This window comes from Salvelinus fontinalis, chromosome 21, assembly GCF_029448725.1.
Source record: "Salvelinus fontinalis isolate EN_2023a chromosome 21, ASM2944872v1, whole genome shotgun sequence".
Lineage (NCBI taxonomy): Eukaryota > Metazoa > Chordata > Actinopteri > Salmoniformes > Salmonidae > Salvelinus > Salvelinus fontinalis.
The window spans coordinates 33,252,085-33,278,200 of NC_074685.1; the positions used below are offsets into that span (position 1 = coordinate 33,252,085).

General features: G+C 42.6%; 3 protein-coding genes across 4 annotated transcripts; 2 read left to right on the forward strand and 1 right to left on the reverse strand.

The window, feature by feature from the left end:
* Positions 1-434: 434 nt before the first annotated feature.
* On the reverse strand, positions 435-1,399 carry LOC129818710 (heat shock protein 30-like). Its single transcript, XM_055874869.1, is given in 1 exon segment — positions 435-1,399. A coding segment is annotated over 1 exon segment (645 nt). The 5' UTR covers positions 1,221-1,399; the 3' UTR covers positions 435-575.
* Positions 1,400-1,938: 539 nt separating this feature from the next.
* carm1l (coactivator-associated arginine methyltransferase 1, like) lies at positions 1,939-10,286 on the forward strand. Its single transcript, XM_055874867.1, has 12 exons — positions 1,939-2,159; positions 3,362-3,487; positions 3,591-3,700; positions 3,794-3,898; positions 4,012-4,122; positions 6,653-6,830; positions 6,936-7,026; positions 9,308-9,389; positions 9,495-9,580; positions 9,732-9,821; positions 9,947-10,084; positions 10,193-10,286. Exons 1-12 carry the CDS (start codon positions 1,988-1,990, stop codon positions 10,284-10,286), a joined length of 1,383 nt encoding a protein of 460 aa, XP_055730842.1. The 5' UTR covers positions 1,939-1,987.
* Positions 10,287-11,131: 845 nt separating this feature from the next.
* Positions 11,132-26,008, forward strand: pum3 (pumilio RNA-binding family member 3). 2 transcript variants are annotated; one of them, XM_055874866.1, is made up of 17 exons: positions 11,132-11,201; positions 12,199-12,269; positions 12,387-12,614; positions 12,794-12,932; positions 14,706-14,781; positions 15,058-15,151; positions 15,261-15,327; positions 16,042-16,216; positions 16,396-16,499; positions 16,607-16,685; positions 16,770-16,868; positions 16,969-17,022; positions 17,132-17,355; positions 19,925-20,147; positions 20,410-20,497; positions 23,138-23,228; positions 25,513-26,008. In XM_055874866.1, exons 2-17 carry the CDS (start codon positions 12,212-12,214, stop codon positions 25,637-25,639), a joined length of 1,926 nt encoding a protein of 641 aa, XP_055730841.1. In that variant the 5' UTR covers positions 11,132-11,201; positions 12,199-12,211; the 3' UTR covers positions 25,640-26,008. The 2 variants fall into 2 exon arrangements, with proteins under 2 accessions (XP_055730841.1, XP_055730840.1); XM_055874865.1 differs by lacking the exon at positions 11,132-11,201 and adding an exon at positions 11,745-11,848.
* The last annotated feature ends 108 nt before the right edge of the window (positions 26,009-26,116 follow it).

The window sequence follows — 26,116 nt, forward strand, 5'->3', positions numbered from 1 at the left end:
AGATTGTACAGCATTATGAAATTGGTCATGTGTCGATTTTATGTTATTATAATATTGTTGAAAACTGATTTTTTTTTGTCTGGCATTATGTTTGTCATAAATTTACGTCAGTTTTTTTATAACTAAAACAATATTTTCTAGGTGTGGAAACAATTCACTCACATTCAATGATATAAAACAGGACAAATGATCAAATAGGACTACATTGCAATTCCTGACAAGTTCACAAAACATTTGTTTTCTGAAGTCAGGTTTATAAACATGTCATAAACATGTTAGAATCAGAACATTTTTAGGAGAGCTTTTTGAAAATTGAATATACTGAAAATGTTCACTGAAAATATCAGGCCAGTGAGCCTTTTGGAAAGTTAACTTTTGATGAGAAATAATGGTCATCATGTTGATATCCATTGAAGAGATCATAACAACTGCAATATTCTGTAAAATGTTATTTTTTATTGATTAAATAAAATAGCATATCATATTGATTGTTACAAGATATGAAATATAAATGCCAACAGTTTCATAACATGAAAAATATGTATTAGAAAATGTATCATCTAGTGTATTAAAAATCAGTCCTCATGTGAAATGGTGTTCTCTTGTTTCTTCTGTGTGTCGGTGGTGCTTCCCTCTGTGTTTGACAGGAATTGTGGGGTTTTCACATCCAGTCTACAGTTGATGGGCACCACTCTCTCTGCCACCTCCTCCTCACCAGATAATGGATTCTTTGGTGCCTGGATGTGGAGCTTCCCGTCATGAGCCAGGGAGCAGGTGACTGTCTCAGGATTCACACCTTCAGGCAGATATAACTCTTGTCTGAACTCTTGGCATCTGTAAGAGTAGGAGCCTTCCCCATCATCCAGCTTCTTCTCTGTCTTCCCACTGACTTTCAGTTTCCTGCCCACCTGCTTGACAGACAGCTCCTCTGGGGAAAAGTCTTTAGTGTCCAGTGTCAGGACAAAGCCGTCTCCCTATTTATCCATCTTATAGGAGACTGGTTGGATGGCCACTGAGGATGGGACATTGTCCAACTCTTCAAAGATGTGCTGCTGGAGTTTCTCCATCAGCTCCAGACTGCTCTTGATCTCTAGCAGGTTTCTCTGCAGTAGATCCCGCTGGCTGAGAAGAGGTCGGACCTCTGGCCATAGACTGCGCACAGGCCAGTAGAAGTCCGTCAAGGGGCTGAGGGAAGACTGGAATCCTCGGGAACACAGCATCTTCGGTCAATGTTGAGTGTTGAGTCTTGTGTGTTCAGTGTTGGATGTATTGGTTTCTGTCTCAGCAGGGGGACTTTCACAGCTTTTATATGCTGCCACTTGGAGCTCCAGTGTCTTCAGGAACATTCCTGTCATTGCCACAGTTCTCCACTGGGTGACACACTGCAGGGAAGTGGTGACGTCACTCCAGCCAGCTTCTAAATCAGGAAGTTCAGGACCAAGCCCAATATATTCCACATTCATCAGGAGTTAGTCCTGCTGTGCTTAACACTGCTAGGTTTTCAATGATATCACTAGACTAAGCTGTCCTCTTTAGTGTCATTCAACATAGTCAAAAAGTGAACAAAATAGAACATGAGTGAAAGTCAGTTTTATTCAAGTGAAAGTGTTTATTATAATGTTAGAAAAAGGTGTTTTCGCGCTGAATTTGGAAGTTATCCAAGCACTGAATATACAAATATGCATTTGCAAAATTCGAAATAAATTGTGTTTATTTTCTTTGCCTTTATACATTAATAAACTTTTATCTGTTCAGATTCTTCAATGCCTTTGCCTAAATTGCTGTACTAGATTAGCTAAATCTAGCCATGGTTAATATATATATATATATATATTAGATTGTAACTTCTCTTTTTGTTCAAAGCATATTCCTATACACAGTCTGTCCCCGCCCCTTGACTCCCTACCAGAGCTTCTTCCCCTCCCACCTCAACCAAACTCAGACACATTTACAGAACCTTACTACAGAAGTTACGACAGCTGCGACCATGGAGACCATGGAGAGGAGTTCAGAAATGACCTGTTTTTCCATCAATCTGTTCACTGTGAATGAGGACCAGGTACAGGGAGAGATAGAGGTGGCCAAACAGAGGCAACACCAAGGCCTTTCTCTACAGTTGAGCACAGGGCTGGAGGAGACAGAGCTCACTATTCAGGATGGTATGTACACATGCAAGAAACAAGAACAAGCTAATATATCAAATGACTGTTTTTTTATTTGTATACATCATACTATCTCTTTCCATATGAGTACAATCAAGAAGAAATAGTGATCTTTGTTTCTGAATAAAATTGCCAATAGCTTTTTTTTTCTAAAGACCAAAAAATTAAATGCATTGTCCTCTCTCTGGTCTATGAGAAGTCCATGTATGTATGTGTGTGGGAGTGTATGACATTTTCCTACAGTCTTTCCCATATGGCAATTTTACTTCTTTCTGTGTGGTCGCTGGACAGGCAATGCTGAAAGGTCTGTGAGATTTACTACCCAGTTGTGTGCACCCTGCGTGCGTGCGTGCGTGCGTGCGTGCGTGCGTGCGTGCGTGCGTGCGTGCGTGCGTGCGTGAGAGAGAGAGAGAGAGAGAGAGAGAGAGAGAGAGAGAGAGAGAGAGAAATAAAATAAAATCTAAATGTATTAGTCACACGTGCCGTATAGGTGTAGACTTGATCATGAAATGCTTACTGACGAGCCCTTTCCCAACAATGCTCTTTAAAAAGTAAGCAAATGAACAAATAAAAATAGAAAATAGTGACACAACAAATAACAATAATGGAGCTCTATACAAGGAGTCCCTGTACCGAGTCAATGTGCAGCGGCACGAGGTAGTTGAGGTTATATGTACATGTAGGTAGGGGTAAAAATGACTAGCCGATCAGGATAGATAATAGTAGCAGCAGCATATGTTGAGAGAGTGAATGTGTGTGTATGTGTGTATGTGTGTATGTGGGGCGTCAATATGCACGCGTGTGTGTGTGTGTGTGCGTGTCTGACTCCGTTGTTATGGAGTTCTCCTGGACAGTATGTACCTAGACTGTGTTTTCCTATACTATACGGTACAGTGGTCCTAGCCGCTATAGCTCTCTGCCTGCTGGTGCACAGGATCAGATAGTGCCGCTACACATTAGTAGCCTCGTGCTGCCAGAGTATGCTGAAGGTTTTCTTAGGTTAAGGTCTGACATTGTTATTTATGGTTCCTTTGCTGATACGTTTGCAAAAGGCCAAGAACAAATGAATGGACTTGGGGTAGATAACTCAGAGGAACAGCCCCCTTGATAGTGGATGACACAGAATACAGTGAGAATACAGAGATCTTGTATTTGGGTGTATTTGAATTAACTGTCTGCTGTGTTTTTTTCTTTTGCAGGTGATGGGGTCTGTGTTTTCAAATTCACAGTCACCAGGGAAACAGACTGTTGTCGGGTGGGCACCCAATCTTTCCTCATCACCGTTGGCTGCCTGAGTGTTCTCTTGCAGTTCAGAACACAGAGTGGTAAGGGCACACATAAAACTACTCACGTTAGCTAAAATGGAAGCCTACTTTACACAGTCTAAAAGAGTTTTCATGCATAAAGCCCGTTGTTTTCTGACCCCAGAGTTTCAGGAGTTCCACATACAGCTGAGAAGAGAAGATAAGTCAGCAGAAAGGCAACAATCAGTGTTTGACCAGAGAACCGAAGACTCCTCAGCCCTGCAGTACTTCCAGGTAGTTTTACTATACCAGTCAACTAGGCCCACAGAGAGACAAACTGGTGGTGTACTAGGTTGTGAATGAACCTCGTCCTCCCTTCTTCTGTAGTTTTATGGCTGTCTATCACAACAACAGAATATGCTCCAGGATTATTTGAGGACAGCCACGTATCAAAAGGCCATTCTGCTAAACGAGATGGACTTCAAGGACAAGGTAAGAGTGGAACCACATAACCAAAACCACACATATCCATTGAACCTGATCATGTCTTACATTTTGTCTGTTACTGCATGTAGATGTAAGGTCTGGCTCCTTCCTGTACCCAGATAGTGCTTGATGTTGGCAGTGGATCAGGGATCCTGTCTTTCTTCGCCATCCAGGCAGGAGCGAAGAGGGTATATGCTGTGGAGGCCAGCCCTGTAGCCAAATTTGCAGAGGTAAAGGCATCTGTTTAACCTTTCAACCTTACGGCCAACTCTGGCAGCATCTGATTGTTTTCCTATCAACCTTCCAGGAAATGTGAAAGTTATTGTTTACCGAGCATCCTTTAACACTTTAACATGCGCTATCTGGCATTTTCAATCTATAGCACCAGAATTCTTCATAATTGCTCAAATGTGTGTATTGTATGATGAATAGGTGGTTACTTTAGTAACGTCATTGTTCTGTTGAGTTGATTGAGCGTTCTATGCTGCTTTGAAAATCTGATTTATGTTTCTGCTGTTTTAGCAGCTTAAACCACTTACGCCTAGAAAGAGAAGGAAAACCTTACGGCTTTGACCAGTGAATAAAGTCATTTGTATTGTTTGGCCCGAAACACCCCGGGTAAAGATGATGAATCACTTATCACAGCCCTAATCGCCTGTGTTGTCAACACATCTAGCTCAAACCTCATGGTGTCGACGTGGAGCCAAGGACAAAGCCTTGATGAAAACCGCACAACCCTGGAAACGCTATCTCAGCGAGAGTCACACCTCCAGAACAGAACAGCCCCCATAAAACGGACCTCGCGCTTCACACACGGAGCATGACATTCTGAGGGTGTAATGATTTGAGGCCGCTCTTGGCCCAGAAACCAGCTTGAGGGTGAAGGAAACATATTTTCATGGATGGATGGCCTCTAGCTTAACAGTCAGGCATAGTTCTGTTCTATTTCTACTCTGCTGGTGCTTGTTTCTACACTGCAACCAGATGTGTCCCTTCATATTTCTTTTCTTCCACTTTGTAGCTGATCTGCCAATAGCCGAACCGTATCCTCAGTTTGACAAAATGGTGGACCTCCATAATGTATTCCTGTTGGGGTGGTTGCATGGTCTCTCTGAGCAGGCTAAATCCCCATCATACTGTAGGCCTACACTGAGGTCTATATAAACAGTGTGAGCCAGAGCCTGGGACCACCCCTGTGGATGCCTGGCCAGCGTCATTGTGCACGTGCATGTGCATGGGTCACTGCCTCACAAGAACGCTCCACAGGCCAAGGTCTGGATTAAACAGGAAGGGTGCTCTGCCACGGTGTGGGATGATGACCTACGCAGACAGCAAGAGAAAACCAACCAGCGTGGACAATGTCCTTTTGAAACAATATTATGAGGGGCTCCGTCACACTCCCAGTCAGAGGGTCTTGCCTGGCCAGCATGACCTGGTTTATGTTTTTAATACACCATATGCTTCAGTCTCTCAGTAATCGAAAGACCCAGCAGTCTGTTCCTCTCACTCTGTGTGCATGGAGAGCATTTCCATGTAAAAGGACCCATGAGCATCAACATGTGAAGTTCATAGGAGCATATCAAATTGTGTGTGAAATGAAAGCTAAGAGTCTATATTTTGGTGAAATTAAGGCATATATACATTTTTCTACCATTTGCCATCCTAAAAATCTGGACTAACAAACTGATGGAAAAGGGTTCGTAGACCACAACATCAACCAGTAAAAGGTATGAGAAATACATCAAAACACAATGTTGAAGTAAAGACCCCTGCCAAGTAATATCAATACTTATGTTTCGTTTTGGATAAATTATTTGCTTTAAGAAACGTTGTGCCTTGTGATTCTGTTAACCAAAACCCACATATCTTTAAGACATTTTTAATGTCTCTCATGTAGTGTTTTTACTAACATCAAGTTTGTTATGAATTATTAAGTGATAGAAACTCATAATTCTGTTACCAAATCGGAATTACTGCAATTGAATTGTCTACAATGGGAAATCATAGTAGTCACAGACCACAGTTGGGTTCACCTGCTACTGTCCTCCCTTCCTCTGGCATTCTGTTATGTTCAGCTTATTGCTCTTTTCTTTCTCTCGTCTGGTGGTCAAAGTTAGAGTGTTAAAACAGTCTGGACAACCTCTCTCTCTCTCTCTCTCTCTCTCTCGACACCTACCCTCTACCCTCTTTCCATTTACTGTAACAAGCATCCTCACCCACTGAGCAGACGTGGTGGCATAAAAAACTGTGGGAGAATTTACCGTAATTCTGTGCACCAAATTGTGCACGAAGTTGTATGGTTTGTTAAATGTTTAAATCAATTGTTTTGTTTGGCATACATTTTAAAGTGAAAAATCTGAGTCAAAGCGTAATTCCGTTACCATGGAATTGCCCTGGAGCAGCAGCCCAGCAGCTCTCGCATCAGTAAAGTAGAACTCCCTGTTGACACAGCAGGGAAGTGTAATGTACCAGAGCACTTCATGGAAGAGTTTGCATGCATGAGGGTTTACCAAAACACAATTTGTCAACAGCTAATTATTTCTCTCTAATTTTAGACAGCAGATTAATGCAATTTCAGGTAAAGAAACAACCTACAAATACCCTTGATCCAAGACATCTGCTCTCAAAGGTACTACACAGGATGTCTTCATCAAAGCCTCAGACGTGCAGTGGTGCATCAGTAAGATCAGACCCTACCTGACTCAAAAAACAAATGTCATTTTTGGGGGGGACAGCAAATGTTTTGTGTTTTCCCTCCAGATGCTTGTGAAGAGCAATAGTCTGTCAGATAGGATCATAGTCCTGGCTGGAAAGATTGAGGAGGTGTCGTGCCCTGAGCAGGTGGACGTGATCATCTCAGAGCCCATTGGCTACATGCTGCTGAACGAGAGGATGCTGGAGAGCTACCTCCACTCCAGGAAGTGGCTGAAACCCAAGGGTCAGTTGAGTTCCAACAGAGGCTATTTTCCATGCTGTGATTGATCTGTTGATAGTTTTGTTCAGCTAATGTTACACCAAACATGTCTCTCTTCTACCTATTCAGGTATGATGTTCCCAACCTGTAGTGACATGCACCTCGCTCCCTTCACTGACGAGCAGCTCTACATCGAGCACTATGGACGCTCTAGCTTCTGGTGAGAGAATAAACACCACGTTTCAGAATCTGTCACTTGTCATTTCGGCACCACAAGGTGGAGGCTGAACTCAAATAAACGTTCTTATTAGTTTCGAATTCTGGATTTGTGCTGCTTTCCATAGGGGGTTTGACAGTTGGCATCAGTGCTAACTTAACTCGTACTTAACTGTGACAGCGGTGTGTGTGTGTGGCTGCCATGAAAACACAGTGAACTGCTGTATGGGATGAGCTCATAGTACTCTCCTCCCCCCTCTCTCGTCTCCTTCTGGGGAGAAGCAGAGCAGAGCAGAGCAGGATGCCAGTGCGTTAACAGACCATGATTGACCCCGCCTCACAGCCCCACAAAGCCTCTCAGTTTGGGCCTGGCCCTGCCTGACGCTCCCCTCCCCTCAATCTCCATGAGTCTCTGTGACTGTTTACAGCTGTGTCCATGAGGGTTTATTTGACATCCCCCCACAGAGGCCCGGGCAGGCTGTGGGGCTATGCAACATGCCAGGAGGCTAATCGGTCCCCCACCCACCCGCAGCTCCAGGTCCGACTGGCACTGGGCTGTGACCCCAGTCAAGCGGGTTTCCTGTCAACGTAGAACGCTCCAGTTCAGTCCAAACCTGACTCATACATACCCTCTTGAACCCCCTCTACTCAGATAACTGTCCACACATTGCCAGTGGCAGAAGACACAGAGACATAGAGAGAAATGTAAAGAAAATATCTGCTGTTCGAATATTGTATGTTAGAGATAGGGCAATATGGCAATATGTCTTTGCCTGTAGTTTCCTCCCTCACTACATTCAACACATGAGCGCAGATGCCATGCTTACATGGAGATACCGGATAGATGTTGTAATGCTCCTCTGTGAATCCTCTGCCTTCCCTCTCACTTACACACCTACACCTCATGACCAAAAGTATGTGGACACCTGCTAGTCGAACATCTCATTCCAAAATCTTTGGCATTAATATGGAGTTGGTCCCCCCCCCCCCCCCCCCCTTTGCTGCTATAACAGCCTCCACTCTTCTGGGAAGGTTTTCCACTAGATGTCGGAACATTGCTTCCATTCAGCCACAAGAGCATTGGTGAGGTCAGGCACTGATGTTGGGCGATTAGGCCTGGCTCGCAGTCGGCATTCTTCATTCTAATTCATCCCAAAGGTGTTCGATTTGGTTGAGGTCAGGGCTCTGTGCAGGCCAGTCAAGTTCTTCCACACCGATCTCAACAAACCATTTCTGTATGGACCTCGCTTTGTGCACAGGGGCATTGTCATGCTGAAACAGGAAAGAGCCTTCCCCAAACTGTTGCCACAAAGTTGGAAACCTGTTTCTTGAAGCTCCTGAAGAACAGTTATTGTGCTGACGTTGCTTCCAGAGGCAGTTTGGAACCCAGTAATGAGTGTTGCAACCTAGGACAGACAATTTTTACATGCTACGCGCTTCAGCACTCGGCGGTCCCGTTCTGTGAGCTTGTGTGGCCTACCACCTCGCAGCTGAGCAGTTGTTGCTCCTAGTTGTTTCCACTTCACAATAACAGCACTTACAGTTGACCGGGGCAGCTCTAGCAGGGCAGACATTTGACAAACTGACTTGTTGGAAAGGTGACATCCTATGATGGTGCCACATTGAAAGTCACTGAGCTCTTCGTTTAAGGCCATTCTACTGCCAATGTTTGTCTATGGAGATTGCATGGCGGTGTGCTCGATTTTATACACCTGTCAGCAAAATGTGGCTGAAATAGCCAAATACACTAATTTAAAGGAGTGTCCACATACTTTTGTAGTTATATTGTATATCACCCGCACCAGTTCACTAGTGCTGACAGCATCCTCACTCAAGCTTGAACATACTGAAAAGGTTATTAGTGATAATCTAAAGCACTTCATCTCACACACATCTTGTGTTTCACATGCAAGTCTTTTATACCACCCATTTATAACAATACGAGACCAAAGACACTTCACCAAGATGGGACATGCAACGAAATCAACGGTGTCATATATACACTTCACTTTTCCCCTTGAAGCTATATAAAGTTACAAGATAGTGGTCTGCATGCCTTTTCCAGCAAGAGGGCTATGGTGTAGTGTCTGTCTTTGCTCCACTACTATGAGGAGGGGACAAGCCTTTTCAGTTTTTAGGAATGCAGAAATCATTCTTAACCTGGTGCTCATACATTTTACAGCATGAATTTCAGTTGTGTCTGCCTGGACAAGTTAGACTTAAGTGCAGAATCGTCTGATCTACTAAATGATGTGCCTTGTTGTTCTGCCACACTCCGTTTGCAGGCACCAGACCTGTTTCTATGGGGTTAACCTGAGTGGTCTTCACAGTTCTGCAGTTGATGAGTTTTTCAAACAGCCCATAGTTGTGAGTACCTCGGTTCAATGAGGCTAGAATTGCGTTCATGCTGATATATACTGTGAAATAATACAACGGTGTTCAATTTGCCTCACTGTCCTCATTTTGCTGTAGGATACATTTGAGATGTCGATTCTAATGGCAAAATCTGTCAAGCACTGCATCAATTTCATGGAGGCAAAAGAAGAGGACTTACACAGGTGATCGTCTAAGTCCTTTGTCAACAACAACAGAAATGTAATTGCACGGCTCTTATTATGAGCTATGAAACTGTATTGGCAGATAAGAGAAAATCTGTGATAATGACAGAATGTCGCTGTAACGAACATTCCATTTCAATATGTTTTGCAGGATGGAGATTCCATTTGTGTTTAAACTGCTCCAGTCTGGATTGATCCATGGGCTGGCCTTCTGGTTTGACGTAGCATTTATAGGATCCAAGTAAGACCTCTTGGAGTGGTGTTTTTCAATTATTTTCATTGTTAAAAAAACAAACAAGTTTTGTCTCAGGCTCCAGGAGGGTACAGTAGATATACTCTGTTCATTTGAATCCTTTCTCTCGGCAGGATGACAGTGTGGCTGTCCACTGCTCCTAGTGAACCTCTGACTCACTGGTACCAGGTCCGCTGTCTCTTCCAGACCCCTCTGTTTGGCAAGGTGGGACAGACTCTGTCCGGATCTGTCCAGTTCATAGCCAACACAAGGTAAGGCGGAGAAGGACAGTGTCTGTACTATAGAAATGGAATGTGGGAAATGGAAACAATATTATACAGAGATGATATTGTTTGCTTTTTGCTCTTCATCTCTACCAGGCAGAGCTACGACATTCACATCACAGCAGTCGTTGATCAGTCAGGCTTCAAATCTGGCAACAGTTTGGATCTAAAGAACCCTTTCTTCAGGTGAGCAGCTGCTGTTTGGTTCAACAGTGAGATTCAATTATGTCTTATTCTTCTATGTATGCAGATGTCTATAATGTTGGTCCATAGCAGAAGCTTAAATTCTCTTCATATCCTTTCAATTAATACAGCTTTTGGTAGAAGCGAGTAGATATGGTAGTATTGTTATTTCCTACTTGCCTAATGTGCTCTGTAGTGTGCCTGGACTACACCTCTGTCTGTCTGCCTGCTTAGGGTACACAGTTGGCTGCTGGTGTAAGAACCTCCAGACAATGCAGGAGCAAAGACAGACACTTTACAGAGTAGAGTGTGGCACAAGCCCCGGGACTATAGGCTAGGTAAAGTACACCTGAACTGCCCTGCAGGGTCAGTAGTGTAGTCCATGACATATCCCCTTTGTAGGAAAGTGCATAGTTCCATCCAACAGGAGTTTGACTTTGTTTGTTTGGTTAAAAATGCATTTTCTTTCCATAGGTATGCCTGAAGTGATGATCACCAATCAAGTTCCAGGAGCCTTCATGTCCTTCGCTATAAAACTGTCCATGAAAGAACTTTGAATGTACATGAATATGTTTTTATTTTGCATAAACATATAGCCAAAGCTACATTTCATGCATTATAGTGTACAGGGACACCAAGTGGATCTACAATAGTAATGCACTAAGAGAGAGATACACGTGTATGTATTGTAAACCTGTAATACGAAACCAATAAACTTGTGTTATCCATAACAATAACCTATCATTACTTCTCTAATCAACACATATCTGGTTCCATTTCGGTCCCGGGCTCGTTAGCTCTTACTTAGATTTGAAAATCATTGATGTGAAAACAACATGGTGGTCATGAGTGACTTTCTTGGGCTATTCAGGGGATAGATTGAGCCATGACTATACGTGATTTAGACTACTTAGCTACTACAGTAAGTATCACAGTTTTTTCTGTCAACACATAGATGTCATAAATTTAATATAATGATTTATCAGGTGCAAAAACAGGCGCCGGGTCATGTCTAGATGGATTACAGCTAGCTTTTGTCAAATTTCTGCCGTTTTTTTTGTTTGTTTTGCATTTTACCTAACCCTAACCTTAACCTAATTCTCATAACCGGCTACGTTAATTCTCCTAACTTGCTGTGTAAATTCTGCAAAACCCGATACGAAAAGTCCATTTTGACAACGCTATTAGACGGGTTATGGTAGGAACGTCCCAAGTATCCCAGACTGCACTAACCTCCCAGGGTCGTCACAAGTTACCACAGCCAGAAAATGTCATAAACCCCGCCTATTTCTACAATGTATCTTCTTCAAATGTAATCACACTGATAATCGTATACCTAACCTTAAATTAACACAAAACAGCAACATTTTGTTTTCATTAATTTCTACGATTTGGCCAATTCTGACTTTGTGGCTGTGGTAACTAGTGACAACCCAGGCACAGCAAAATCTGCCGTATCGTTCTAGTATTGTCGCAATAAAAAACAACCCATGCATTTTACGGCAGTCAGGACGTTTTCTGATTGGAACGTTCATGCCGTAAACCGTTAAGTTCAGAACGCATGTCAAGGTATGTAGCTAAACGTGTGTATTTTGTCTTCTGCATAGGAAAATGCTAAAATAATGTTGTTAACATGACTGTTTTGTCAGTGAAAATAACTCTACCAGACATGTTTAATTATTACACCTCATACCTTACCTGTAGTTCTTTCTGGCCTGCCAGGTTTAGTAGCTAACGTTAGCAAGTCAGCTGAACGCTAACTAGCTAGCTGCTATTGCTAGTTAGCTGCTGCAGTTAGCTGGAAAACACATGGCAATAGCACATCAGTAATCAGTATTCAAGCTGTAACTATGGTTAGTAAATAGTGTAAGCTGCAACTACCTACAGATCATGCGCTTTTTGTCTTTTCCTTTGAATAGTGAATTATTGAGAATGGAACCCAAAAAGAAAATATTTTCCCCTAAAGGTGGCAAGAAGTTAATACGTAAAGGTATTGGTAGAATTAATACTACTACTAATAAAAATATTATACTTTTAAATATTGGTTTAATGACGTGCTGGCAAAACAATGTGTTGGCCTAACTGACTAGCTACAAACTCTGTTCAGAAGGTACAGGTAAAACGGGGACCAAACCAACCGGTAAATCACCAGGGAAAAGGCCATTTAAACCCCGCAGTGGAGAAAAGGGCAAGACGTTTGAGAAGACTGGAGGAAAGGGGGCTCCACAGAAATTCTTGAACAAAAAACCCACAGATGGAAAGTACATCAAACCCACAGATGGAAAGTTAATCAAAAAGCGAAAATTCATACCTGGGAAGGCCAAGGAAGAGGAAGGTATGAAATATGTACAATGGCCAATTATCAAACACACCTTAAATAGGCCACATTCTGTAATGGCTTGCTGGAAATGTTTTGACAGTTTTTTAAAAATAGGTCTGTTAGATTTCTTCATCTTTGTATAAATGATCAGTCATCACACCAATGGTGTAACGCTTGTCTGTCTGTTTGCTCAGGTTCCGAGGCCAAGAAGCCCAAATGGGATGAGTTCAAACAGCAGAAGAAAGAGCTGAAACAGAACCGGCAGCAGACTGAAAAAAAGGAGAGTTATCAAATAGTGAGCAGAGCCAAGCAAGTGTGGGAGATGGTCAGAAGGTAGGTTAAACCAGATACTATATTAGTTATTGTACCAGCAGTCTTAACAAAACTTCAATTTTAGGATTAAGTTGCATATATTTATATCATTAGGTGTCACAAAGTGCTATACAGATACCTAGTCTAAAACCCCAAAGAGCCACCAATGTAGAGGCACGGTGTCTTGGAAAAACTCCATAGAAAGACAGGAACTAGGGTTGAATGCTGGGAACATGGTTAATTTACTGGGATTTACCACACAAAACCACTCCCTATTCCCGGGATAAATAACTGCGAAAAAAACAGGTAAATTTATAATAAATTATTTCTTTGAACAGCATGGCGTGAAATGGAACTGTTAAATAATATGAGCAATATGGCTTCCCTTACGGACTTTGCATGATGAATCATCAACGCTCATGGTGGGGACAGACAGCCCATCTCAGTATGGAGCGCAGTTCACAATGCACGTAGACCTATCATCTCATCGTGGTATCTTTTTCAGGTAGGCCTGCATTTGCTGCAGCGTAGTCTATGCTACGGTAATACAAAGACTGAATGCACGTCTAATTTAACCATCTCCATCTAGATGTCGGGGCTCACATTTTTTAATTGTGAAGATTCTTTTTATTTCAACTGCAGCATTTTAAAACCGCATATCACTCGAATATCCATGCTTTAAATCAGTGCATGCACGAGCACTCTCACACTCTTTCTCTCTCTACTTCAACTATATTCAAATTGCATCCAAAATAGATACTCATGTTCTAGATTGATTTATAGATATATAGCCCTATATGTGAATGTCTGTATATATGGTAGGCTAGCATTTTATTTATTCAGACCATAACCATTAAATCATCGAAGTGAAAGCCTTCGACACCTAATTCTAGTCCTATATTATTCAACGATGTCATTAGAATGAAGATAAGAGCAACGTAACTTATTTCATGAATCTGTTGGAAGGAATGAGCAACAATAGAAAGAGGTAGGATAATAACATTATGGAAGATATATATGAGTCAGCCTACTAACTATACAAAGAGGCCATATATTTCAAAATCAAATTCGCTTGCCTATACTTCTAACTTTGAAGGCTGCATGTGCAGCACCAGAATCGCGTGTTCTCTCCCTAATTTATCATGGTTTGAACGTGTGTAATTCCAGTCCGTTTAATACAGTACAGTAATACAGTTCCCACAAGATTAGTCTACTGGGACTAGTTAAATCCATGGGCTTTATGTTTTTCTGTTGTGCGCAATGTGCAGTAGCCTATAATCAAATATTTATTGGAGAACGGCACAATCATTTGGGCTTTTTCGTGCTAAGCCTCATAAAATGTCTAATGTGGGCCTCAGGTAGTATCAGGCTTGAATTTTCGATCAATGCTCTAATCTAATCCCGACACAGGCCTATTTATATGCGCTATAATGCTTTTGAATAACACTTCTGGTTTTGGCTGGAAATACTGGGTTACCTGGGAGAAAGGGGATTTATTCTCGGGATGGAACATTTGTAAAATACCAGGGAAATATTCAACCTCAGCAGGAACCTAGGAGGAAGCCTAGAGAGGAACCAGGCTCCGAGGCGTGGCCAGTCCTCTTCTGGCTGTGCCTGGTACATGGCCATTCTTCAAGACATTCAAACGTTCATAGATGGCCAGCAGGGTCAGATAAAAACCACAGTGGCTATAGAGGGTACAGTAGTTTATCACCTCAGGACTAAATGTCATTTGGCGACGGCAACATTTTACACCTGTACTTATTTATTACATGTCCCTCTTTTTCAACACAGGAAAGATTGCGGCAAAGAGAAGAGGATCAAACTCATGAAAGAGCTTCAGGAACTTGTGAAAGGAAAGATAAAAACAGTGAGTACAGTCTTAACATTTACACTGCCGAAAGGCGCCATTCAAATCTATCATTTACTGTAGATTGTGCATTGTCAATCACGACAATGTACGAATTGAGAGCATGGCACAATGGAGAATTTGTCACCCGCTGAAATTATTGGACAGACAATTCCTGTCAATACTTGAGTACAATAAAACAATTGAGCACAGTAGACTTATTCAAATTAGTTTTCAGTGCATGGCATCCAAATGCTCAAGTTTGCAGATAAAGATGAAATAGTTTTTCTCTTTCAGATAGCATTTGCTCACGACTCCACCAGAGTCCTCCAGTGTTTCATCCAGTTTGGGAACGACAAGCAAAGACAGGAGGTTTTTGATGAACTCAAAGGTCCGTGGTTTGCTCTGTTCTAATGATCTGTTCTTCTGAGTGTGGTCAGTTGTTTTTGTCACTTCAATCACAATGCTCTACGTCTCAATGATGTTATTCTTTTCCCTAGATGATATGGTCGAGCTGAGTAAATCAAAGTATGCACGAAATATTGTGAAGAAGTTTTTAATGTATGGGTAAGTGTGCCTTTTTCTTCCTCCAGACATTTTGCTTATACATGAAGTCGTCGCACTAGCAGTGGGTGTATTCTTTCCATATCATCCGATCTTGTGTTGATGGCATTAGATCCTAGCAGGAAATGCCGGCCAACAATATAGTAAAAACAACAAAAGTGTAATCTTGTTGAGTAAATCGCATCATTGTAAATCACAGTAGTCCTTTTGCGCTCGCATGCCTTTGTCATTTCAAATTTGTAGTGCTGCTTGACCTGATCTGTCTTTGAATTCCCTGATCATTTGTTTAGGACACATTGAAAGGGGAATCAGGTTAATAATTCAAAACTTCACTTATTGCAACCTTCCCTGTAATCGTGACCTTTGCTGAAGATACAAGTTGTTTCAAGTACAGTCTAATGCATGGCTCTGCTATTAAAGGATGGGGGAATGTTATCCTGTTATGAAGGCCTATCTTGTAGGACGAATATAAAGGTCATCATTTGATTGGTTTACATTCTGAACACTCATCTCTGCATTTCCTGTCATCTTCCATGTGTAAGATTTGGAGAATGATATCCGGGGAGAGAATTCAAGTCATATTGATCTCTCTATCGAGTCTCTCTACTCGCTGCTAGTTTCTGATAGGGCAGTGTTGTTACATCATAAAGAATTACACCTGACATGGGTTTCTGAATTAAAATCTGACATCAGGTGTGTGTATCGTCGATCCCACAGGAGCAAGGAGCAGGTTGCGGGTGTGATGGTGGGCTTCAAGGGGAAAGTGAGGCAGATGCTGCGTCACTCTGAGGCGTCGTCGGTGGTGGAGTACGCTTACAATGACAAGGCCATCCTCTCCCAGAGACTCATGCTCACAGAGGAGCTCTACGGAACCACATTCCAGGTCTTCAAGGTCAGGACACGTCCCACACCTCTCCCACGAGCACAGTGTAATAGTGTAGTTATAAGAGTGGAAACCTTCTCTCATAATCCAGTTACCAAGAGATCGTCTTTCTGATTGCTTGTCTCTGTGAATATCGTCTGGAGTGGATGTTATGCAGAATGTTACTGACCGTTGGCGTGTTTGTTCAGTCGGCAGTGTGTCCCACGCTAGAGAAGGTGCTGGAGGCGAACCCGGACAAGGTTAATGGCATTTTGGAGGAGATGAAGCAGATCCTTACCCCCATGGCCACAAAGTGGGTATTATTGAGCACACACACAGCTCTAACCCTCCACAAGGGAAATCGAGATAATAAATCAAGATACTGCTTTTGATTTCTGTCTGTGTTCTCTTCTCCCACAGAGAGGCTGTGATCAAACATTCTCTGGTGCACAAAGTGTTTCTGGAATTCTTCCTGCATGCCCCAGCCAAACAGAGGACTGTAAGTAAACCACCAATGGCTGTAGAAATGACCGAGCGAATCCTACCATGTTTCTAATACCATTTTGATCATGTGACTTCACAGGAAATGATTGAGTCAATAAGGGAGTCTGTGGTGTATATGGCCCACACCCACGATGGAGCTAGAGTAGCAATGCACTGCCTGTGGCATGGGACACCTAAGGTGAGTATTCACTCAGGCCTTCTAGAGAGATGAGCCTCACCAACCGCAGACTAGTGTGTGTTCTTTGTATGTACAGTGATTTATTTGTTTTTTCTTTCAGGACAGAAAAGTCATCATTAAAACCATGAAGACCTACATGGATAAGTTTGCAATGGTATTCAAGACAACAACAAACAGACAATATTTGATGCCCACAGTCAGACATGCAAATATGTAAACGCGTGTGTGTGACTTACTGATTGGTATGTTGATTTTCTCTCCAGGGAGAGTTTGCGTTCCTAGTCCTCATCGCTGCCTTTGACTGCATAGATGACACCAAGCTAGTGAAGCAGGCCGTCCTATCAGAGATTCTTGCTTCCCTGCCCGATGTCATCACTAATAAGAATGGAAAGAAAGTTGTGGTGTACCTACTCAGCCCGCGAGACCCCACCCACCTGTTACCTGAAATCATCCAGGTGCTGGAGAAGGGGGACGGAAACGCCCACAGGTGAGTCCTGCCAGCACCTACCAATCATTCTAAAGGCGTCCGCATACTTCCGTTTAGCTGGTGCCTAGCCGAACTTGGCTAGGTGTACCGAACGAGTGTGCTTGCATACTCACTTAACTTCTCTGCGCTACGGATCCCTTTAGCGGGATCATTTTCTTAAACAACCGCTGAATTGTATGGCGCAAAATATTACTAAAAATATTTATGATCATGCAATCACAAGTGAACATTACCAAAACACAGCGTAGCTTGTTAATCCACCTATCGTGTCAGATTTTGAAAATATGCTTTACAGCGACCAATCAATGCTAGAACAGCTAGCCCCAAATTAGCATGGTCATGAAAGTCAGAAAAGCAATAAAATTAATCGCTTACCTTTGATAATCTTCGGATGTTTGCACTCACGAGACTCCGTTACACAATAAATGTTATTTTTGTTCGATAAATATTACTTTTATAACAAAAAAACGCCACTTGGGTTGCACGTTATGTTCAGAAAACTACAGCCTCGTTCCGGTCCTGAAAGGCAGATCCCTCACGACGCCAGGACAGCGGAGTCAATCACCACCTTCCGGAGACACCTGAAACCCCACCTCTTCAAGGAATACCTAGGATAAAGCAATCCTTCTGCCCCCCCCCCCCCTTAAAAGATTTAGATGCACTATTGTAAAGTGGCTGTTCCACTGGATGTCATTAGGTGAATGCACCAATTTGTAAGTCGCTCTGGATAAGAGCGTCTGCTAAATGACTTAAATGTAAATGTAAATGTAGATGAAAATTCCCAAACGTATCAGATTCTAAAATATTACTAAAAATATTTATAATCATGCAATCACAAGTGAAATATACCAAAACACAGCTTAGCTTGTTGTTAATCCACCTACCATGTCAGATTTTGAAAATATGCCTTGCAGCGAAAGCCATCCAAGCTTTTGTGAGTTTCAATCAATGGATAATCCAAGGACACCTGACTACCTTTGAAAAATCTCGCTTGTTCTTTTTTTCAAAATAAAAGCCTGAAACTATGTCTAAAGCCTGGTCACATCCTGAGGAAGCCATTGGAAAAGGAATCTGGTTGATACCCCTTTAAATGGAAGAAAGACGGGCAAGGAAACACAGATAAAAAAAATAAAAAAAATCACTTCCAGGTTAGATTCTCAGGTTTTCGCCTGCAGAATCAGTTTTGTTATACTCACAGACAATATTTTGACAGTTTTGGAAATTTTGGAGTGTTTTCAGATGCAGGCAAATGTCAGACGAAAACTTCAAAAAGTTATATTACAAGTCGAATAAACTGGTCAAACTTAGTAGTGAATCAATCTTCAGGATGTTGTTATCATATATATCCAATAACGTTCCAACCGGAGCATTTCTTCATGTCTGTATAAGTAATGGCACAAATTGCCATTCCATGACTAGCGCGCATGACCAGGAACTGGCAATCTGCCAGACCAGTGACTGAAACACTTCCCATCCGGCCCCACATCACACTAGAGGCTTCATTCCACGTTCTACTGACTGTTGACATCTAGTGGAAGTCGTAGGAAGTGCAAACAGATCCATATATTACAGGAAATTGAATAGGCGATGACTTTCACATCGACCCTTTTCAGAATTCTCACTTCCTGTTTGGAAGTTTGCCTGCCATATGAGTTCTGTTATACTCACAGACATAAATCAAACCGTTTTAGAAACTTCAGAGTGTTTTCTATCCAATAGTAATAATATTCATATATTATCATCTGGGACAGAGTAGGAGACCGTTCAATTTGGGCACCAATTCATCCAAAAGTGAAAATGCTGCCCCCTATCCCAAACAGGTTTTAACCTCCCTTTGTTCTAGTCTATCTAGCTGGTTATGGCAGCTCGGACGAGTTAGTGCATATATTATTGTTAGTTTTGGACTTCGGCTGTTCGGGCACACACACATCTCTCCGGTAGCGAGCCCCCTCGTCTGTGATTTGTCAACAGTGGGGATTCTTCATTAAAGTGTCATTCAATGAGCGATGACTCGTTTTCATGCAAAAACTAAAAGTTTAAATAAATATTGCACCAAACATTTTAGTTAGATGTAAAATTGCACAATTAAGATCTCTGCATAAACATCAACATTTATTTGTTTTATTTAACTGGGCAAGTCAGTTAAGAACAAATTCTTATTTACAATGACGGCCTACCGGGGAACAGTGGGTTAACTGCCTTGTTTAGGGGCAGAACGACAGATTTTATTAGCTCGGGGATTCGATCTTGCAACCTTTCGGTTACTGGCCCAACGCTCTAACCACTAGGCTACCTGCTGCCTAATGACAGAGTTCTTGAGTCATCTTAGATTAATTGACTATTTTGAGGAAGTGTATACTGGACAAACAATACTATTGCCACTTTTTTCTCATTTTTCAAGTGAAGGTCTTTTAACTGTCCAAACCTACCCTAGAGTCATTTCTAAACATGCCTAAATTGCTATTTTTAACCCAATTGGATAGACAAGATTAAGGAAATGCTGTCTATGCTTCATGCTTTTCATAGCCTGTACTTTAAATGGTCTCCATCCGACCCTCTGTCCCTTCAGCAAGAAGGATGTTGCCCTTCGCCGGAAGGAGCTCCTGGAGGCGGTGTCTCCGCACCTGATTCAGCACCTGTGTGACCACGCCCGCACCATGGCAATGGACAAGGCCTCCAGCATCACCGTCAGGGACATTCTGGGGTCCGCCAGTGGGGACCTGCATCCTGCCATGGAGGCTGTGGCTGAGCTGGCTGCTGACGACTTCACACCAGGAGGAGTGGATGGGCAGGTGAGGAGGGGACAGGGGGGTGAGGGGTCAGAGGCATGGTGTGTCTGTCAAATTCAAGTAGGAGAATGTCTCTCATAGGTGAGAATTGCACTTGGTTTTGAAGTCTCCATTGGGTTTACTTCAGTCTGTCTGGTAAACTGCAGTATGATTGTCCAGGCTTGGTATCGGAAACACTTGAAGGGCAAAATCTATCTCTCTTCTGTCCTCTGGAAAGACCATCGTATTTAGTGTGAACATGTTTTGTCTTTTTCCTGTTCTGTAGCTGCACATGGCTGAACACCCTGCTGGGCATCTGGTGCTCAAATGGCTGATTGAACAAGACACCAAGATGAAGGAGGTTGGGAGAGAAGGTATGACCGTCGGCAAAAAATATCGCCTGTGGGGCTGACCGTATACAAATACACTCCCTTGAGTATTTATTTGAACAGTGAAAGTAGAACTTTTTAATTTGGCTCTATAATCAAGTATTTTTGGATTTGAAATCAAATATTTATATATTTGATGAAACATTGAATTTGGCCTTACTGCTATTATTCCATATAAATGCATTGAAAAGCAGATTCATACATGGGAAAACAGATAATCAAAAGGAAGTTTGTTTTAAAGTGTCTCCTAAATCTAAGAAAGGTCGGGACTTTTTTTTTTTACAAAAAAAAAATAGGCCAACTACTTCCATATACATTATATTTGGAAAGAATTCAGACCCCTTAACTTTTTCCATGTTTTGTTAAATTACAGCCTTATCCTAAAATCGATTAAAAAAAATAAAAAAACATTGTCCACCAATCTACACACAATACCCCATAATGACAAAGCAAAAGCAGATTTTATTTGCAAATTTCTTGAAGCATGTTTTGCAGCTATTACAGCCTCAAGTCTTCCTGGGTATGATGCTACAAGCTAAGCAGACCTGTATTTGGAGAGTTTCTCCCATTTTGCTCTGCAGATCCTCTCAAGCTCTGTCAGGTTGGATGGGAAGCGTGTTTGCGCAGCTATTTTCAGGTCTCTCCAGAGATGTTATATCAGGTGCAAGTCCGGGCTCTGGCTGGGCAACTCAAGGACATTCAGAGACTTGTCCCAAAGCCACTACTGCGTTGTCTTGGCTGTATGCTTAGGGTTTTTCTCTTGTTGGAAGGTGAACCTTCGCCCCAGTCTGAGGTCCTGAGCGCTCTAGAGGTTTTCATCATGGATCTCTATGTACTTTGCTCCGTTCATCTTCCTCGATCCTAACTAGTCTCCCAGAGCACGATGCTGCCACCACCATGCTTTACCGTAGGGATGGTGCCAGGTTTCCTCCAGGCGTGATGCTTGGCATTCAGTCCAAAGAGTTCAATCTTGGTTTCATCAGACCAGAGGATCTTGTTTCTCATGGTCAGAGAGAGGCTTTAGGTGCCTTTTGGCAAACTCCAAGCAGGCTGTCATGTGCCTTTTTACTGAGGAGTGGCTTCCGTCTGGCCACTCTACCATAAAGGCCTGACTGGTGGAGTGCTGCAGAGATGGTTGTCCTTCTGGAAGGTTCTCCCATCTCCATAGAGGAACTCTGGAGCTCTGTCAGTGACCCTCAGGTTCTTGGTCACCTCCCTGACCAAGGCCCTTCTCCCCTGATTGCTCAGTTTGGCCGGGCGGCCTGCTCTAGGAAGAGTCTTGGTGGTTCCAAACTTCTTCCATTTTAAGAACGATGAAGGCCTCTTTGTTCTTGGGGACCTTCAATACTGCAGACATTCTTTGGTACCCTTGCCCAGATCTGTGCCTCAACACAATCCTGTCTTGGAGCTCTACGGACAATTCCTTCAACCTCGTGGCTTGGTTTTTGCTCTGACATGCACTGTCAACTGTGGGATCTTTATATAGACAGGTGTGTGCCTTTCCAAATTATGTCCAATCAATTGAATTTACCACAGATGGACTCCAATCAAGTTGTAGTAACATCTTAAGGGAAACAGGATGCACCTGAGCTCAATTTGAAGTCTCATAGCAAAGGGTCTGAATTCTTAAGTAAATAAGGTATTTTGGTTTGTAATTCAATACATTTGCACACATTTCTAAAAACCTGTTTACGCTCTGTCATTATGGGTATTGTGTGTAGATTGAGTTTAACATTTTTTTGAATCCATTTTAGAATAAAGCTGTAACGTAACAAAATGTGGACAAAGGGAAGGGGTCTGAATACTTTCCAACCAAGGACCAAGTACTAAACTTTGGACTACTTTAATACACACTTAAGTCCAAATACTTATGACACCTTCAAATGGGGCCTAGATACATAAAAGTGCTTTCATTTCTAAACGGTAGTACTGATATGTTTGAAAATACCCTCAAATAAAAGGTGGCATCGCAGTGCTAGCTGTGCCTCTAGAAGATCCTGGTTCGAGTCCAGGCTCTGTCGCAGCCAGCCGCGACCGGGAGACCAATTGTGTGGCGCACAATTGGCACAGCGTCGTTCGTGTTAGGGGAAGGTTTGGCCGGCAGGGTTATTCTTGTCCCATCGCGCACCTGACCCGGTCGCCATGTGTACGGTGTTCCCTCCGACACATTGGTGCGGCTGGCTTCCGGGTTAAGCGGGCATCGTGTCAAGAAGTAGTGTGGCTTGGCTGGGTTGTGTTTCGGAGGATGAGTCCCATCGCTACCACTCCCGTACGTACAAGACTGTAACTACCAATTGGATACCATGAAAGGGGGGCAAACATTTTTGAGTAAAATTATAGGAAACATTCTGTACTGTCGCCTCATGAAACATTTGATCTCAAATCCACAATTCTTGAGTATAGCGCGAACTTTTAGCTTCACTGTCCATAAATAAATACTTAAGGGAGTGTATGATCTTGAAACAGTACTCCACTCAGACAATGCAAACATGGCTGTATGCGTGTCCATTTGGACCTGTGACTCTATCCTGTATCCCCTTGGCCATGACTCTGTGATTATGTATCTTCCTGGCCATGACTCTGTGATTATGTATCTTCCTGACCATGACTACTGTGCCTCCACAGAGCGTTTCTCCAGGGTCCTGTTGGACAAGGTGGGGATGGACAAACTAAAGACGTGGGCTGCAGTGAACCGTGGGGCTATCGTGCTCTGCTGGTGAGTACCTCTACACTGTTAGATCTAATTCCTCTCGCCAGTCACAAACTGTAGCACTATTGGCAAATACTGCAAAGCAAGCAAACTGGTGCTTTTTGATTTAATTAACCTTTATTTAACTAGGCAAGTCAGTTAAGAACAAATTCTTATTTACAATGACTGCCTACACCGGCCAAATCTGGACGACGCTGGGCCAATTGTGTGCCGCCCTATGGGACTCCCAATAACGGCCGGTTGTGATACAGCTACAGCCTGGATTCGAACCAGGGTGTCTGTAGTGACACCTCTAGCACTGAGATGCAGTGCCTAAGACTGCTGCACCACTCGGGAGCCCAATGCTTAACGGGGGGGAGTAGAACAGAAATGATACCAGCTCCTTCCTGAACTTATCCCGATACAGTCCAATCCTTGCAGAACTTGTAAACCAGAGATTGGAACCGGTTCAGGGAACAGCACCGTAAAAAAAAATTTTTGCGCGGAACAGAATTGTGAACGAAAGTGATCTATACTGTTCCAGAACAGAACCGTTATTTTAAAAGCATGGGAACCGGTTAATAACGTTATTTTAGGTTCCAGGCATTTTTTCCCCAGTCCCACAAAACATAAAGTGCCTATGCCTCACTGGCTGGAATTTGTTGTCTGTGCGTGTTGGCAACCCGCCCCTCCCCCCCCGGAGCGTAGTCTAGTAGCCTACTGACGTGGGATTCACTGAAGTTTGATTCAGATATTAGGGTGAGATTTTTAATTGGAAAGAATGGATTTAATGTGTTTAAATGATGGATTCTATAGTTATCCTATAGTTTTTAATTAAGGATTCTATAGTTATCATACAAAAAGGTAAGCCGTGTTCTGCACACAAGCTTGTTAGCTAGCTGGTCCAACGTTAAGCCAACTCTGAAGTTTTAGACATTCAAAGTTCCTTCATAGAAGTCACTCCTCCGTAGGTATAATTATGGGCCTAATGCAGATAAGGCAAACAAGATGCCAGCACTTCAGGCCAAGCGTACTCCTCCACCCTCTCGCTCTCTCCCCACCCGCAACATTTGTCGGATCTTGCGCCCTACACTCATCTGTCCAATGCATATAAATAGCTTGCCTGCTCCATAGCGAGCTGCTCTGTCTGAAGTAATTTAATGTAGAAAGGAAAAATTGTAAACCGGTTATTTATTTTTGGTTCGAACCGGTTCAGAACTTTATTTTGCTGGTCGGAACAGTGGAACGGATGAAATAATGGTTTTGTTCAGAATGGAAAAAAACTGTTGTAAACCGATTGAAACTAGAAGTGCTTAGAAATGTGTGCCATGACAGCGAAACTCACTGAGCCATGAAAATGGTAATTGAACTTGGATCAAGGTCTCTGGAGGCCAAACACTTCAGGAATACAAAACACCATCACAAAAGACTAAGCTTAGTTATTTGTCTTGATTTAAACATTTAAATCTTCCCATCACTATAGATGTTCTGCTTGTCGTATCATCCTAGCTGTTGCCAGTGAAATTGAGTGTAAAGCGAGAGAACAGGCAGGCGTCAGCTGGAGGTTAAGCATGTCTTACAGGGTGGCTGTTTGTATTCATTCACCATATCACTGGGTGCTGTGGGTGAGAAAGGGGCGGGCAGTTGGGCACAGCAGCCCATTGTGGAACAGCAACACAAACCTTGGATTACGCTTCCTCAATTCCTTGGCTTTCGTTTTCTTCTCATTTCTCTGCCTCTCTTCTCTAGCCCCTGTTCACTCTAGCCCCCACCCCTTCCTCCAGTCCGTCTCTCCTCTCTTGTCCTGTGCCACTGTCCCACCTCCTCCTGCCATGTCTTTATGCCCATTGTCCTTCTGTAATCTCTCTAAGTCTCTAAGCAGTGAGAGATTTGTCTGATTCACTCTCTAAAGTCTACATTTATAGCTCTAGCCTGCCATATCAAATCAGTTTTTCTCTTAGGATTTGTTTTTCCAGCAGCGGTGGCAGATAGCGGAGTCCGGGGTGGGCTTCCGGGGGCATATCTATACATCATAAAACGTTTTTTATTTTGTCATTATTTTTTTGCAGTGGCGGCCACAATTTAGCAGGAGCAGTGCACTGCTGCTAAATGCAAATAGAGGAAGCACTGCAAATAATTTGGTTCGATGTTCACTAATGTCTTTGCTAAAAAATAGTTTGACTTGGTTAATTTAGTATGGGTAGAAATGTTTCACTAACCAGGTATGAGACGAAAGGAAGACATTTGTTTTGTGATGTGGGATATGTGTAAAGGTTACCTTCCCCAACATGTGTTTTTGTGTTTTTTACAGTCTTCTGAACAGTGCAGACGAGACTGTTGCAGAGGAGGTTCGGGAGGCGTTGAAGGCCTACGCTCCAGAACTACAGAAGATCCAGAACTGTAAAGGAGTGGAATTTCTTTTGGAGAAATTGGCCTGATACATATTTCATGATGTCTATCCTTAGAGACAGTCCACCCACTTGTGACTTTTCACCAACTGGAGTGAGAGGTTTTTATTACTTCACTGGGGTTTATATCGTTTTCTCATGACTCCACCCAGTCCATTGACCTGACCATCCTGGTGAAATAGCGTGAAGAGGGAAGAACAGAGGACGCTTATTTGTACTGCTTTCTTTTTTTTTGTCCAAATAATTCCGATATGCTTGTTTGTAAAGCTGTGGTGCAAGTATTTTAAAGGTAAAAGATACCCACATACTGGCAGACAGTGAGTTTGTAACTGACCTGTATTTTTGATTTGTGCTAGCTGACTGCGGCGCTGAAATAAACAAATGTTGGTTGGTACACTATCATTGTGTGAAACGATCCATTGCCAATGAATTTGTCAGTAAGCAAATGTTAGAGGAAGTCTTTCATATATAAATCCAACCATAAATGCATTAACGTTAACCCTGACA